The 16,321-nt window shown below is 34.5% G+C and overlaps 2 protein-coding genes and 1 non-coding gene across 5 annotated transcripts; 2 read left to right on the top strand and 1 right to left on the bottom strand.

Annotated features, from left to right (window-relative positions):
* On the bottom strand, positions 1–12,817 carry LOC110996756 (mediator of RNA polymerase II transcription subunit 15). 3 transcript variants are annotated; one of them, XM_045631525.1, is made up of 10 exons: positions 12,344–12,817; positions 10,839–11,000; positions 4,167–4,460; positions 3,677–3,939; positions 3,279–3,463; positions 3,116–3,199; positions 2,907–3,044; positions 2,615–2,829; positions 2,081–2,272; positions 1–1,208 (listed from the first exon to the last, which is right to left on the bottom strand). In XM_045631525.1, the coding sequence occupies exons 1-10, from the start codon at positions 12,536–12,538 to the stop codon at positions 855–857; spliced, it is 2,082 nt and encodes a 693-aa protein (XP_045487481.1). In that variant the 5' UTR covers positions 12,539–12,817; the 3' UTR covers positions 1–854. The 3 variants fall into 3 exon arrangements, with proteins under 3 accessions (XP_045487481.1, XP_045487483.1, XP_045487482.1); XM_045631527.1 differs by having other exon boundaries at positions 2,931–3,044; XM_045631526.1 differs by having other exon boundaries at positions 10,839–10,997.
* Positions 12,818–12,963: 146 nt separating this feature from the next.
* On the top strand, positions 12,964–16,284 carry LOC110996765 (nucleoside diphosphate kinase homolog 5). The gene is made up of 4 exons (XM_022264590.2): positions 12,964–13,367; positions 15,165–15,337; positions 15,518–15,663; positions 15,940–16,284. Exons 1-4 carry the CDS (start codon positions 13,230–13,232, stop codon positions 16,182–16,184), a joined length of 702 nt encoding a protein of 233 aa, XP_022120282.2. The 5' UTR covers positions 12,964–13,229; the 3' UTR covers positions 16,185–16,284.
* On the top strand, positions 15,776–15,847 carry Trnad-guc. The gene has a single exon. It is a non-coding gene; the product is annotated as a tRNA-Asp (tRNA).
* Positions 16,285–16,321: the final 37 nt, after the last annotated feature.

Here is a 16,321-nt window from a genome sequence, read left to right as displayed (position 1 = left end):
ACATGTGATGACTTTTTGTACATGTTTTTTTTTATTACGAAAATTGTGTGTCAAATAATTTTGTCAGTCTCCTACGATGTTAAAATACTAACAACGCAATAAATATCTCCTGGACAATTTATTTGCCGAGACTATTATGTTTAATTTGAATAAGTAAAGACGAATAATTTGGTCAAAATTCGTTGTATTATTTGGAACAATTTCTTCAACGTTTTCATTAATAATTGAAACTCTACTGCTTCATTTAACACACTAATTATTTTAATGCGTTACTAATACAAGATTAAGCTAAGAATTTACATTCTACTGATAAGGTGTTAATTATTTACATGTTTAATATATTTACATACTACACGTATTCATGGCTATTTCTTTTATAACAGATGTTTGTTGAATGTGGGCACTCTAGGATTAAAGGTAAGATTCGCTATAAGTGCGAATACTGGATAAGATTCTAATTCTCGATGCTGAATCTTACCCTTAATAAATTATTTGTTAAGTAATCTACGCATTTTAACAAACCCCTTATATTTATACTTAGCTTTATTTAATTTAACAGTACAATTTAAACGAATGTATCTTATTAAGGAACTCTGTTATTCTATTGTTCACGTTTTTATTACAAAATGTAGATATACTCTAATTGCCTTGCCAATATTTTTATTCAATTTATGTTTTTTACGTAGATTTCTAAAGTATCGACGAAATAAACGACCACTTCCGGCTTCGAAATAAATAAGCACTTTACTAAGACACGTATTCTAAATTTAAAATTTTAACATTATCGTGTCGTCTTGTACCACGCCCTTCCCGTAAACATCTGATTGAAATGCACCGACGGGCGTGGACCCGTTTCAGGTACACAGTCCGGAATTATCCACTAGCGATCTGGCCAGAACATCGGCCGCCGCTATATCACTCACTTTACCTTCAAAATGTCCTCTCACGTGGAACATAAACTCGGCTTTACCCGCGAATTCCTGCCGACACATCAGACACAAGTGATGTGCTTGTGTATGCTGCCTCTCTGGTGCATAGTGTGTATGACCATGCGTGAAATAAGTCCCACCACTATTTTCATTAACCACTGTTGCTGTGGACACGGAAGCCGACGCAATGCCGTGCCCATTCAATATCTGTTGATTCTGGTTGTGATGGTGCAGCAACTGTAGTTTTTCCTGGTTCGTTAGATGAACTTTTTCTTGTTGCTGAAATATAAGATATCGAATGAGTTAAAGTTAAGATGGAGTCAAGAGGCGTAACCGCAGGAATCCGAGTTTAGTCACGATCATTTTCTATCTAATAGGCAAGTAGGTGATCAGCCTTCTGTGTCTGACACACGATTTTTCCTTTACTGTTCGCGTATAGGTTAACCGAGCACAATAGAAAGTCCATTGGTGTTCAGCCGGGGATAAAACTCAGGAATGGGGGTCGCACGCTAAAGCCACTAGGCCCTGCTCTATGTGTTTAAAACCTTTCGAATAATAATAATAATTTATTTATTTTTCTCCCTTTAACACTAACAATAATAATTAATAATACAGTGACAGTATTGGGAGACTGGTTTCCAAACTAGGTAAGAACCTGTGATATGGATAAGCAGATAAAATAAAAATTCTCTGAATTAAAATATAATTAATTACTGGATTAAAAATTGCAATCGTCTTAATTATTAATAAGATTTGATGTTACCTAAGTGGCCAGTTTAACCTTTATTGTCAAGAGGAAAAAAATAAACAACGATAATAACAAATATTATGTAGTTTTCTAATTAGCTCAGCACGCCAGACATCTACTTTGATTTACAACTTCCTATATCACTTCCACATTATCAATCTATGACCGTGCAGGCGTAGTACAACTTTATTTTCCTAGATTAATACAATTAAGAAATATCAGCAGACATTGACCGACATCAATTATCTAGAGGAAAATGTTATCAATGTTATTAATATTTATTTGTCCTTTACATAGACTGTAATTAGAAATAGGATGAGTACGCAATAGCGTGGAGTAATCTAAATAGCTGTATCGTGCTAGAAATCAAGGAAATCATATTTATTGGTTAATAAAATAGTACCTGATGTTGTGTCGCTTGCATCTTGTCCTGTAAGAGCTTGTTGTCCGGTAAATGTGATTTTGCATGAGCGGTCCACTCTTCTCTAGTAGCAAAAAGTCTACCACATAGCTCACAGGACCAAGATACTACCATGCCGGCTGTGGCAGCCGCCACGGCGGCGCTGGCCGCGCTTGTGTGGACTAGATTTGTATTCTGCAATTTTGCAACAATTAAAATCGTATAACAATACCTATTATTCAAAATAATTTGAAACTTTTATATTTATATGTAATTGTATACAAAATTATAATTATATAATTGTATAAAAAAACACAGTGTTTGACAATTGACATGCGGAGCCTGCGTGATTTGGCAGGATTATCAAGATATAAAAACGGAAAGAAACATCTGCATAATTTTTTATTACTTTGTAAGAATAGTAACAGTGACAAAGAAAGATTTAAAAAAAGAAGAGAAGTCATGCCAACATTTAGACTACATGATTTTCTACTGAACGTAAATTTCTCCATGCCATGAATTCTCATTGGGATTTACCGTAAAGTTGTGTCCAGGTACCTGGCAGACCTGTATAGGCTGCTGATGGGAATGTTGTTGCTGTTGCTGCTGCTGCTGTTGTTGTTGTTGCTGCTGTTGTTGTTGTTGCTGTTGCTGCTGCTGTTGAGCTACAGCAGCAGCTGCAATTTCAGCTTGGCTAGGTTTTGTATCTTCTTGTTTTGTTAATTGAGGCTTTACGTCATCTAACTTTAAAGCTGTAAACGAAAACATAAATTAACTTTCACCAATAAATAACATGAAGAGGAGTGGTATTTCGGTCACATTTACTTACGCGGTATAGTTATAGTTCGTTTACCTAGTGGAGCTATATTGGACGGCGTTATGTGCTTTAGTTTATTCATGTGAAGTACCAGCTTGTCCCTTCTCGCAAATGCTTTATTACACACTTCGCAAACGTATGGTTTTTCACCTATAATGAAGAAATTTATTGTTAGTTACCTACATTATAATTTTACTCAAATGTATTGTTATGTATATTACCTGTGTGTATTCTCATATGGATTGTTAATTTGTCTTTACGAGCCAGTCCTTTTCCACATACTGTACATTCAAAAGCTTTGCTACCTGAAACGATCACATAGAAAATTAGTCCCTAGGGTTGGCCCAAATCTAAGATAATCATGAATATAACTTAGTATATTACTTTCACTCGTTGAACTTGTAGGTTTGATTGTGGGGTGTTTTCTCACAACAGACGATCCTTGTAAGGCTTTAAGTCGTGTACCAGGGTGCATAGATCCACCTTCAGTATATGGTTCCGTAAATGGTATTAAATTCGGTCTTGGAATTGTATTTGTTACTTCCGGCGACCTGTAGACGATGTCGTAACTAAAAGCGTCTATTAATTATAATATATAATGGAGAGCTAAATAATGATTAAGCAATATTCTATATAATTGGCTTTACATTAAAAACCTATTTATTTAATTACTACCTTTGATATTAAGTTTCAAAGTTATTTCAGTAAAGACTAGGTAATTTACTAAATGGTAAAGCCATAATTAAATAAGCAGGTGTATGTAATGATATGAATATAATTACCAATTTCCAAGGCTTTGTAGGACACGAACTCCTCCTTCAAATCCCATTCCCACATCATCTGGTACTGTAAATGTAGAATCTGGGCCACCAGTACTGGAACTCACTTGTGGAACTTTTATTGGAGAATTTATTGTAGTGTAATGATGTTGTGTGGAGCTAACTGTTGGTGGTGATGGATGACCTGGATGAGTACTAGCACTTTGTGCTTGTTGTTGTTGTTGCTGTTGTTGTTGCTGCTGTTGCTGCTGTTGTTGTTGTTGTTGCTGTGAATAATTAACTATGTTTAAAATATAATTAATTTAATCATGTTCGTTATTTAGTTTGGTAGGAATTTACAACATAATAAATTTTATTAAATTAATTACTTATTTGCGTGATGAGAGTATAACTGTATTAAATTATGCATTGTTTGTAACGTTAAAAATTTTAAGCGTTTTACATAGCGTGTATTTAAAATTATCTTATAATATATGTTATTAAAAAAAGTTACCTGCATTTCTTGGTGGTGTCGATTGTTATTTGATGTAGTATTCTGTTGCTGCTGTTGCTGATGCTGTTGGTGCTGTTGTTGTTGCTGTTGCTGTTGTTGTTGCTGTTGTTGTTGCTGCTGTTGCTGTTGCTGCTGCTGTTGCTGCTGCTGCTGCTGCTGCTGTTGTTGCTGTTGTTGTTGCTCACGGCGAGCGGCAGCAGCAGCTTGGGCCATATGCTGTTGAACTGCTACATGTGCTTCTAAATATGCCGTTTTTTGTGCTTCTGTCATTTTATCCATATTAACGGTGCCGTCCTACAAAAATAGTTAAGAACATTGAAATATGATTTTTTGTTTTTTATTGTATATGTGATTTTTTTGGTATTAAGTAATAAAATAAATCAGTAAAATTAATGCATGTTCTAAACTTATCAGTATATACTTTCTTATATAACATTATCGATGTGTACCAATTGAATAAGTTTTATCAACAAAATCATCAAAACATGCAAGTATTGATGAATTGCACAAATTATTCACTGTAAGTTGTCAAGCAAGCTGAGATCTTTGTATTAAATAAATGTGTGAACTATGTTTAATGTAATGCGCTTGAAATAAAAAAAATCCTTCATTATATTTTAATGATTTTGGTTTCAAAAATCAAAACTATTTATAATAATATACAGAGAAACAATAACAAAATTGCTTAAACTCATTGACCTAGTAATATTCAAGTATTGTATACGTCTTTTACCTTTTTAAATTGCGATACTTTATTTTATTTATAGAAAAAATAATTGCATGTTTTTTAGTATTGTCTTTTATTTACATAACTTTTACACATTTAAAGAAAAACACTTTTTTAACGGATTATAGATATGTATTATTATATTTAAACTTATAATTATTTGTACATAATTTTAAATTTAAACCGACGTTTCGCGTGCTTTACAGCGTGCGTGGTCACGGTGACTGAAGACAAAGGTGTTAAATGTCAAAAAGTATTACAGCTGCAGAAAAATGTTGTGTTATCTGTATTTATTTCCCCGGAGTTGGTATCGACTAAAAGATGTAGGGTTTTTGCAGAAATTGCTCACGGTGTCCTCCATTTTCGCGGGTTGTTTATTTTGAGATTTTAATTTGGATATTATTGGATCCCAGGTGTTTGATAATTTTAGGCCGTCCTCTCTATTGAAATTGGCGTGTTTTTTGATTTCAATGGCTTCGCGTACCAATCTTGGGAAGAATCTTTTTTCTTTCGCAAGTACTTTCGGTTGGTCAAAGCGTATGTAGTGATTAGGCCTATCTAGTGTGTGTTCACAGACTGCTGATTTTGTGTGTCGTCTATGTCTTATGTCCGCGATGTGTTCCTTGAGTCTGCTGGACATATTAAAATGTCTAAAAAGGGCAGACAGGGTCTGCCCTTTTTAGACATTTTAATTATACGCAAAGCAGATGGCACACTAGGTCACACAATACACAGAAAGGCAACCCACACAGATAGGTACCTCAATGGTGAATCCCACCACCACCCGTCACAACTGCTCTCTGTCGGTAAATGTTTGTTTCAGAGAGCCCAACGTCTTTGTGATGCGGCCCACCTCAAGGAGGAACTACAGCATGTCAAACAGGTGCTACACCGAAACAAGTTGCGCATCCCCCGGCTGCATCACAGAAACAAAAACAAGACACAAACAGTTCCTCGCCAGCCAGCTTACCTGCCATATGTGAAGGGAGTTACAGATAGAATTAGCCGGGTCCTAAAACGAGCTTCCATTAATACAATTTTCAAGCCGCACAAGAAGATTCAGCAATTCCTAAGACCAATCAAAAGTAACACCCCATTGCAAGATGCAGGTATATACAAACTGGATTGCGACTGTGGCCTGTCTTACATAGGGCAAACTAAACGCAATATGTCCAGCAGACTCAAGGAACACATCGCGGACATAAGACATAGACGACACACAAAATCAGCAGTCTGTGAACACACACTAGATAGGCCTAATCACTACATACGCTTTGACCAACCGAAAGTACTTGCGAAAGAAAAAAGATTCTTCCCAAGATTGGTACGCGAAGCCATTGAAATCAAAAAACACGCCAATTTCAATAGAGAGGACGGCCTAAAATTATCAAACACCTGGGATCCAATAATATCCAAATTAAAATCTCAAAATAAACAACCCGCGAAAATGGAGGACACCGTGAGCAATTTCTGCAAAAACCCTACATCTTTTAGTCGATACCAACTCCGGGGAAATAAATACAGATAACACAACATTTTTCTGCAGCTGTAATACTTTTTGACATTTAACACCTTTGTCTTCAGTCACCGTGACCACGCACGCTGTAAAGCACGCGAAACGTCGGTTTAAATTTAAAATTATGTACAAATAATTATAAGTTTAAATATAATAATACATATCTATAATCCGTTAAAAAAGTGTTTTTCTTTGCATGTTTTTTTTTAAATTTATTTATTTATTTCAAACATACAAACAATATCTTTACAGTCTATGCCAATACGACAATGTGGAGTTCCAATATCTCGCGATGCGTATCATTCCGATACCGCTTCCGTAATTAATTATTAGAATGTATATGCGACGTATATGGAAAGTAAATATACATAAATAAAGTAATATGAATGAATATACATGATGAAATATGGAATCATAATTTCACTTTTATCATTGCATTGCAAAACCCCCACAACTTTTTTATTTCCGCCTACGCACCTTCCTACCCGCCACCTAACGTCTTTGATGCGTTCGGAGGGACCACCCTCAGTGCATTCACCCCAGAAAGTGAGAACAACCCCCTGCCTACTTTCATTCCATGACACGATTGAACACCCTACGTTTAATTGCCTAAATTCGGCAAGGGATGGGTTCAATGCACTCCTAGAAAATAGGGAAACGGCTTCTAATGTTTTGTTGTGAAGGAAATTATGGAACTGTATTCAAAATTAATGAAAAATTGTCTAGACACTGTCAATGTTATTACAAATATAATTGAAAAAAAAAAAATATTTAGGATATTTTTTATACTGCATTGGTATGGTTGAATTTTGAGTAAGTTTGTCGACATAAAATGCTGGATTTGGTCGGATTTTAAATGAATAAATGTTTAAAAGCAACAATATTGATCGATTTATTTGCTCACTTCTATTATCTATAGCTAAACGGGTGGGCATGTTAGATGGATAGGCAAGGTACCAAATGCAAAATTAAAGATTTCTTGTCCATAAAAACGTACAAAAATAAACTTCTTTCGTAGATATAATCACAAATTTATGATGATTTTATATGCTAAGGTAGTTTTATTTATTTATGATTAAAAGTTGGCATGATCTCGAACTTTAAATATCCTACATTTATTAATCAAGTAATTTTATAAAATATTATTATATTACAAGTATATTGCCCAGTTCAATAATGAGTTTTCTATAGACACTATACGTATTTCAAATAATTTTTTCATTTGGACAACAGAACGTACACTTATTAACTTCAATAAAGAAATATATATCAATGCTAAATGCTTATAATCTTACATTTACTGAAAATACAAACTGAAAATTTTTTTATGATCATGATCAATATATCTCCACACGCATACTTTTCTTGTATAAACTTCCCTTCATATTATGCAAAACGCTGCCTACGCATAAGTATCTCATTATGAAGGACACTCTAACGATCAGAATTCGCAAATCCTTTGTTTAGGGGTCCACCCTTCATAGATATGAAAGGGGGCGAATCTGGCCCTTATCAATCTCGCACTGATTAAAAGCAAACTACCCCAAGGGTCTGCATATGCTGCCGTGGCCGAAGGCGCGCCACGTGATTTTAAGTGTTTTTCCCTATTAATTATAACTATCATTTTTGTGTATATTTCTCCGCCTTTTCATATGTGTTAGTAAACATACAGAACAAAAAAATATATGTTAACAACCGGGCAATGTGCGTTAAATCCGAAAGGTATGTACAACTATAAAAATTAAACACCTACACAAAATATAAATGTCATTTTAAATTTAAATAAAACATCTTTAACGTATGTAAACGCGAATTTAAAACATTATTTACATGTGCGAAGTTTCGAATGCTTTGTAATCCTACTCGTCTAAATCAAAGGCAATATAAGCGTCCTAAATATAAAAATATACGAACCCAAATAAGGAAATCGCTATACTCGTACGCTGCTGCAGCCATGTTCACTAACGTAATACAGCACTAAAATCCCATGCAAGTAATAACGACATTTATACGTTGTTTATTTATTAAGGAAATGCACTATGGTTTAAACATGTTGGCCCCAAGACGGCCACCCTCGTTGCTTTCTAAGTGGTAAGTGTAGGTTGCCCTTTGCAACGGTCGACTGCACTTACTCTACGCATTTTGTGTGAGGGGATCCCTAAAATCTTAGCTTTCTTGGCACGGCGTCTACGGCGTAGACTTTCTCAAATTCGATAGCTACGTATAAGTCAATTGCTTTTTGATGACAAAAATGTTACATACGTTAAATAGATGTGCTATTATCAAATTTAAGTCCATATTAATCCTACCCAATAGTCATCTATAAATGTACCAAACAAAAAATCACGTAGCCTAATGTGAAAATAATGCATTAGACAGCAGTTCTTTCAGTACATTAAATTTATTTAAAAAATACAGCAGTACAGTATTATTTTCAGCGTTATGAATAAACATCGCTGAGCTAACCAAGAAAACCCTTAAGCCTCATTAAATATTCAAAAGTGTAGGCTAAAAGTTCAAGGGAACTGCAGCTTTGTTTCACTAACGAATAATACATATTTAATTTACATTGTTACACTGGAGTATAGAGCGCGAGATATTGGAATCAAATCCAACTTCAACTATGTATTAATCATGAAACTGACCCAGATCTTTGATAAATGAAGAATCACAAAAGATGAGTGAGTAAACGGGAACATGTCAAAGCTGTTACTTCAAAATAGCTAACATTATTTTACAAAGTAGGTGCCAAAACGCGAAACCTACTTAGCACAACCTTCGCTGATACAGCCATAATAGGTATATTTTTGATCTCCATTTAGGAGTGTGGAAGCGCAGTGCAAGTGATGCTCAGGGGTGCTGCGGACCCCGTCGGGTGGCGGGAGGCCGTAGTAGGAATATCCTTCACCCGCTAGGTCAGGGTTAAATGTACCCCCGAGCCGGCTGCCTTCGACCTTCGAGCCGATGCGTATATTGCACCGCCTGCATACCACCCAACCCAACGCGTTTCATATCAAATTAGACAAACGTTCCAAGTTTAACAATATAGCCTTATTGAACTTAATCTGTATCAAAACGCGCCTAAAACGGAACGTTGAAATATATCGTATCGAACAACTCGGTTATATTTAGCCGTAATAAGATACAAAAGTCAATAAAGACAAAACATTCTGGACATGCGTAGCAACAGTAAACGAAATCGTATCGCTGTTTCGGAAAACCTTACGACTGCCTTATTAAAGTAGATAGTCTATTTCTCTTAAAGACAAGAGGAGTGTATTCAATAAAGAGTCGTAATGTGTTTTTATTGAGTTCGAAATCGTTTGTCTTTGTTAGTACGAGTCTGTGAAGGTAATGTAGTTTGTAATGGTTATGATATAGGGTTGAAATTTGGTTATTTGTCGCTTGGGTGGTAGTTGGGTCGATAAGCGCCGGGCGCTGCAGATCGATAGAGGGCCGACCGTGCATTACTGCGTGCCGGCACACGCCATAACAAGCTATAGGAATTCTTTGGGCCGACAATGCTTCAACATCAATGCAGTCTAATTTATCGATGTTTCTCATTTTATCTTGATGCAAAGAGTTACTGTCTTTGAACTCTTTGAAATGGGAATCTCTTTGTCGAATGAATTCTAAATGCAAAGTGATGATTGAAGTAAGCATCAAAAGGATTTTTTAATTTGTCTGAAAGTTTGAAATTAATGAAAAAAGATGCTTTATTTGGATTTTTAATATATTCTCGATCGTGAAAGTTTTTTGTTGAGGATATAGATAGAAGATATAGTTTTCAATCTAGTTCAGTTGACTTTTTAGCTATTACTTTATTCGCATGTTATTTGTCATTTAAAGGCGTGTATATTGGGACTTAAATGTAATCGGTAGCCCGATTCTTATCAATTTTTTACTTAGTTGATAACGGTATCGATCGGGTATTTAATAAGTTTGATACTCGTGGTACAACGGTTTTTATGTACAGAACAATAATGGACCCATAACAATTCAATTGGTAGTAATATTCTAGCAGTTTCTCGCGGTTTTTGATGAATTCATTTAAAACCCGTGCGTGCAAAGCTGTTTTAAAACTATGATAGAAGATATTATTTGAAATCAAATGATGTCAAGGACAATTTGGTTTAATATTATTTACTTGTTAATGCTATATTTATAATATGAAAGAGGAATAATATCATATCTGTAAAAAAATTTGCAAACAATAAATCTTTACCATAAAACTCATAACTGAATTTTTATAATTGAAACGTTTTTAAACTCAAACTCAAAATATCTTTATGCATATAGGTAAACATGTACACTTATGAACGTCAAAAAAACGAATTAACAACAAATGAACAAAAAAAGTCAAGGGCGTAGAGCGGGTATAGTTTTAGCAGATTTAAAGATAATTTCGAATTACATTTTGAAGCCATACCTGAAAGTTGATAGTCGATGTGACGATTCTCATGGACTCAGCGTAATTCCTCAGCACGGAATCCGTGTTGAGACAACTTTGCCGCCATTCGTAGAGTTGTTCCAGCCTCGTGACACACCTTTCACAAATCTTCTTCGGCAAGAAGTCATCTTTCGATATCTGCTAAAGATTCGTTACTATTAAATTAACAGACATATATACACATTTAATTAATCAATATGTTAGTTTTACGTACAGTTGTTTTAATATCATTACTCAAACTTATTTAAATGTTAATCGTCACAAATCAGAGTTTTTGAGGGTTGCCCCAGTTAAAAAAATCCTTGTGTACAATACAAATAATTTACATATTAATTTCAATATACTGTTAAAATACAGGTATTTGTACAAAATTTTACAAACCCATTTGGTATAAAATTAGCGTTCAGCGTTCGTTCAATGTGTGACAATTTCATTGTATTTGAGTTATTAAATAATAATAATACAATCACTGGGTTGCAGTTAAAGTTTTAGTTTTTAGTTTAGTTTTAGAGAAAACAGTAAATTTATAATACTTAGGTTGTGAACAATATTTGTATAATTTACATATTAGTTATATAGTTATAGTTGTGCTGAGCAGTTGGAAAAAAATTTGAACATACAAAGTAAACAAAATTTTAAATGTGTAAGCTAAAGATTTGTTAGTTTGTAGGTAAAGATTGTTTCTCATAAAAGTTAATAAGTATGAGTTATACAACAAATTGTAATTTCCCTTGGGATCAACATGTCTATTGTTTGGTAAAATTTAATTATTTCCGCCATTTAAACCATTGCTTACCCCTGTTTGCGTAAAATACAGAGTTTAATAAAATCTTATTTATATAGAACTATGCTATATCACTATGGATAGAATAAAACGTTTCATCAATTAGAAGCTTGCCCAGGCATTTAAATTATTATCATATTAAAAAAAATATTTGAAAAATAAAAATAAATTTAATATTGACGATTCATCCAAATTTATTTATTATACTTACGTCCATAACAATAGAGGAAGTGGTTCGTATAGATTAAGTTTTTGTTTATTTGTTTGTTGCATGTTACCATAAAAAAAAACAAATATTGCGAAATGGAGTACTTTAAGAGATTTAAATAATAACATAATTTATCAGCATGTTCCTAAACAGTTTTCTTAACAATAGTGACTATTCATATTTTTATAATCAAAATTTTGAAAGGTATTTTTTCTTTAAAAAAAAAAAGTGCAACCTTAAATCAACAGGTATGAAGAACGTATCTATAACTTCTAAGCTCTTTATCGTAGCATCGTAGCGCGCAGGCGCCTACGATCGAGGTAACCGCACTCGACTCTCTACGGCCGTCTCTACATAAAGTAGTGCCGTTCTTAAATCACAATCCTTTATTATGCTACGATATAAGCTGGTCTAGTGGTATGCGAATGCCTTTAAGAATGCTAAATTAGTAAATGGTTAGTTTAAAGTGGTATTTAGGTGCCTGGTACTCACCATAGTGGGTAGACAAGTGCGAAGTTTGAATAGTATCTGCCTCTGCTCAGCCTCCTTGTCGAAGATGTGGAGACGAGGTCCGCTCTTGAGCGAGCAGAGGCGGCAGAGGTCCGTGAACGCGGTGAAGTTGAGGTCCTCGGGCTCGGTCATCGCGAAGCACCGGATGAGGAGGTCGAGGAGGCAGGAGTTGTCCATGAATGCGGTGGTAGCGACGGGTGGCGGGAGTTAGCTCATCGCTCGGGGAGGCGTCACGCCGCCACTGCGTTCGGGGGGCACTGGGCCCGGCGCCCGGCGCGCCCCCCCCTCGCCCGTCGACCCCTCACACCCCTCTCCCGGTGGCGGGGAAAATGCGTGTTTTTCCCCGTCTCACGTCTGCAATTGATAATTGTATTGATTATGACATCTTAATTCAGAGGTGGACCGAACAGCTTTAAAATAGGTCAACTAAAATTAGAGGTGAACATGACAGTATGTAGATTAAGTTTTTAAATTAAATCCGCAAACTATCATGTAAATTATATTACGATGAAATAAATATAGTTTTATTTTTAACAAATTTAGATAATTAAAACTTAAAAAACTATAAAGGTTTATTTAGAAATCTAATGAGTAAAAGATTTTTAAAATGGTTTTTCAAACTATTTTTCTATTGTCCTTGATTTTTACTTACGTATATATTACTCCAGGTCGCGTCACGGGGTCAAGGAGTTTTTTCACTTATGCCAAAAATGAGGCACAATTTTTTGACAATATGTCAAATTATCTCCTGTCCATCTCGTTTTATTAAAAGTATTTCCATCAAGTTGTTTCACAAAAAACTTAACCATTATATTGATTATATGTAAATTTACACAAATACTAAGGAATATTTATAAACTAAGTAAATATGTCCGCCATTTCGACCGATTCGATTACCGGCCAAGCCTATTCAGAGCGAACACTCGCGATAATAAAGCCTGAAGCTCATGAAAACGCTGAAGATATTGAGGGACATATACGCAGTAATGGATTTATGATTCTCGCGGTAAGAATTACATTCTTAGTTCATGATTTTTAGTTTGGAAGTGGTAAAGGATTCTTTAGAATGATTAGTATATAGTAGGTATGACTAGTGAATACAAGAAATTTATAACCACTGTTCACGATTAAAACCTAAAAATTGTATTGTTTAAGGATACTTTAATAAGAGATTACTATAAAAATGACATCCCAGGAATATAAATAATTCTCAGAAATCTGCTCCTTTTTACCTACGGCATTTTAAATAATTATTTTGGCATGATATATTTTTTTGTGTTTCCATGACTACCATGTTGTTAGAATAAAGAGTTTTGGGGGAAATTGTGTTCTTATTTCTTCGTTCCCGTTGCGTCTGCATATAAAGTCGAAAATATAAGTAAATTAATAAAATTTTCGATTCCCACTAAATAACATTATGAATTTTATATATATATATAACAAAATATATTTTATAGTACTATTAACATTAAGATAAAACTTGTTAAACGATTAAAAACTTATTAAAGTAGAAACATAAATCTTCACTATGAGTGCTTAATATCAGTACCCATTATATAAGTATTATTTAACTTAATATTTCTGTAGCACAATCTGACTCGGTTCCCTAGTACACAACACAGTCGATATCGTGACAATGTAGGACATGAAATAATGGGGTTTATCTATCATAGAGCTCTATCGCACCATTAAAATGACTCACTTTGAACAAATGACGCCACCCTTACATATAAACATGAAGAAATGTAATAATTTACGTAGATATGTCATATCTGATAATTAATATGCAAATTAAAAGTATGAATATTTTCGATGTAGTTGTGGATTTAAATTTATATCAAAAGCTTACAATTTCGGTTTGTGTTAGTATAAAATTTTAAATATTAGTTTTATCGTAATTTTTTTTTTTTGGGATTATATATTTACTTGTGATAGTAAATATATAATCCGAGTAGATATTGATAAGTATGAGTTTTAATTTAAATTCAACATTTAGTATGTTGCAATGGCATCGAAGGTCATTTACAAACATAGATGTGCTAAATCAAAGGGAAGGCCGGAGTAGATAGAAAGGGTTGTATGCAAAATTGACGTCAGCAAGGGGTGCACTCATTATTTTAAGTCACCGACAGCGACCGACCCTTTTAACTAAATAGGGCTGTGTATAACATTTAAATTGCATCAAAAAAATATTCAGCTATAAAATTATCAAATTATTTAAACACAGTAAAATCCTTTTATCATTTAATGATAGATAGATGCTTACGACTATTTCCATAACTAAAGTCGTTCTCTAGGCTAGGGCAAGTTTAAATTATATGTTTGGTACCCAGGTACACTCTAGAGTACGAACGGTATCGGTATTGTATTTCAAACCAAAATTTCAACTGAAATGAATATACTTAAATATATAACTAAAACTAATTATCACTTTATATAAAAACATGACAGCCCTGTGCGATGCTGCTTTGCGCCCCCTCTCAGCGGTCAGTCTTGTTATCTATGAAATGGAAACCATAAAAAAATAATCACGATTCGTATTGACTTTTCGTCCTGTTTAATATATTTTTCCTATTCATATAATTTGACAAAATAGAGACATGGCAAACTCCATATAAATTAAACTTAACCTGTATCTTTAGCATGCGTGTGATCTTTTTTGACAATTCACTCGAAGTACAGTATGCTATGAAAAAAGTAATTATTAAACAGATATATTTTTACTACACACTGGGAGAACGAAACGGTATATGGGAAACTTAATTCTAAGACATCGTTAAATATTATCATATTTTTATTTCAGAGGCGAGAAGTTCGGCTTACACCAGAACATGCTGCGGAACTATACAAAGGTCACTATGGGAGACATCACTTTCCACATTTAGTGGCGCATATGTCAAGTGGGCCTGTAATAGCAATGGTACTTGCAGCTAGAAACTGCATTAATAGATGGAAAACCCTTATGGGACCAGCCAGGTACGAATAAAAATCTTTTTCCATTTCGACCATTCATAATAATACTGAATGTACCTACTATATTACATCCTATACGGTCGGAGTTTGTAAGTAAATTCGTCAATTCGAGGGTCAGCTATTTTAAACGAACATGATATGGCATTTTTTTTATTTTGGAGGTTAGTTAAATAATATTTTTAGAGTCGTGGAAGCTCAAGCTTATTGGCCAGACAGCCTTCGAGCTTGCTACGGGCGTCGCACTAAATATGGAGACTATTTTAATGGGCTCCACGGCAGTGCCAACCTGGCTGAAGCTATCAGAGAAATACATTTCTTTTTTCCTACGAGTAAGATTCAAAATAATTTAAATTGGTAAAATGTATCTATAAAAATTATATTTCATGTAATATTACAACCGCAAAAATATTAGCAATCAAAATTTCGAATTCACTGTCACAATCCTCGGTAGTATAGTGGTCAGTATCCCCGCCTGTCACGCGGGAGACCGGGGTTCGATTCCCCGCCGTGGAGTAACTTTTTTATTTTTTTCGGAGGCACATTGTTATTTATATAAATGTTTAGTGCAAAATAAACAACATAATGATTATTTAAAATATTTTCAGTGATTGTCGGTCCCATACTTCGTGGAGGCCAGGTGAACGATTACATACAAAAGTACATCACGCCAACATTACTTCCTGCTTTAACTGCATTGGCACAAGAACGACCCGCTGAACCAATATTATGGCTCGCTGATCACTTACATAGGCACAACCCCAACGCGCCAGAGTTAGCGCCTCAAGCGCGGGAAATGCGAGAAGACGTGCGCTGTCAAACGCCAGTGCCCTCCGAGGAATCTGACAAATAAGTTCTTACTTATCTAACAGACTATATTATTTTAATTCCAAACACACGTCTGTGAAAGGCAGACTTGGATGTAGAATCTCTTCTACTGTTACTGATGACGATAACGTCTATATAGCATAGATAAAGACAATTATAATA

The sequence above is a fragment of the Pieris rapae genome, chromosome 15, assembly GCF_905147795.1.
Source record: "Pieris rapae chromosome 15, ilPieRapa1.1, whole genome shotgun sequence".
Lineage (NCBI taxonomy): Eukaryota > Metazoa > Arthropoda > Insecta > Lepidoptera > Pieridae > Pieris > Pieris rapae.
Note: the sequence above shows the minus strand (reverse complement) of the source record. Positions and strands in the feature narration are given on the sequence as shown.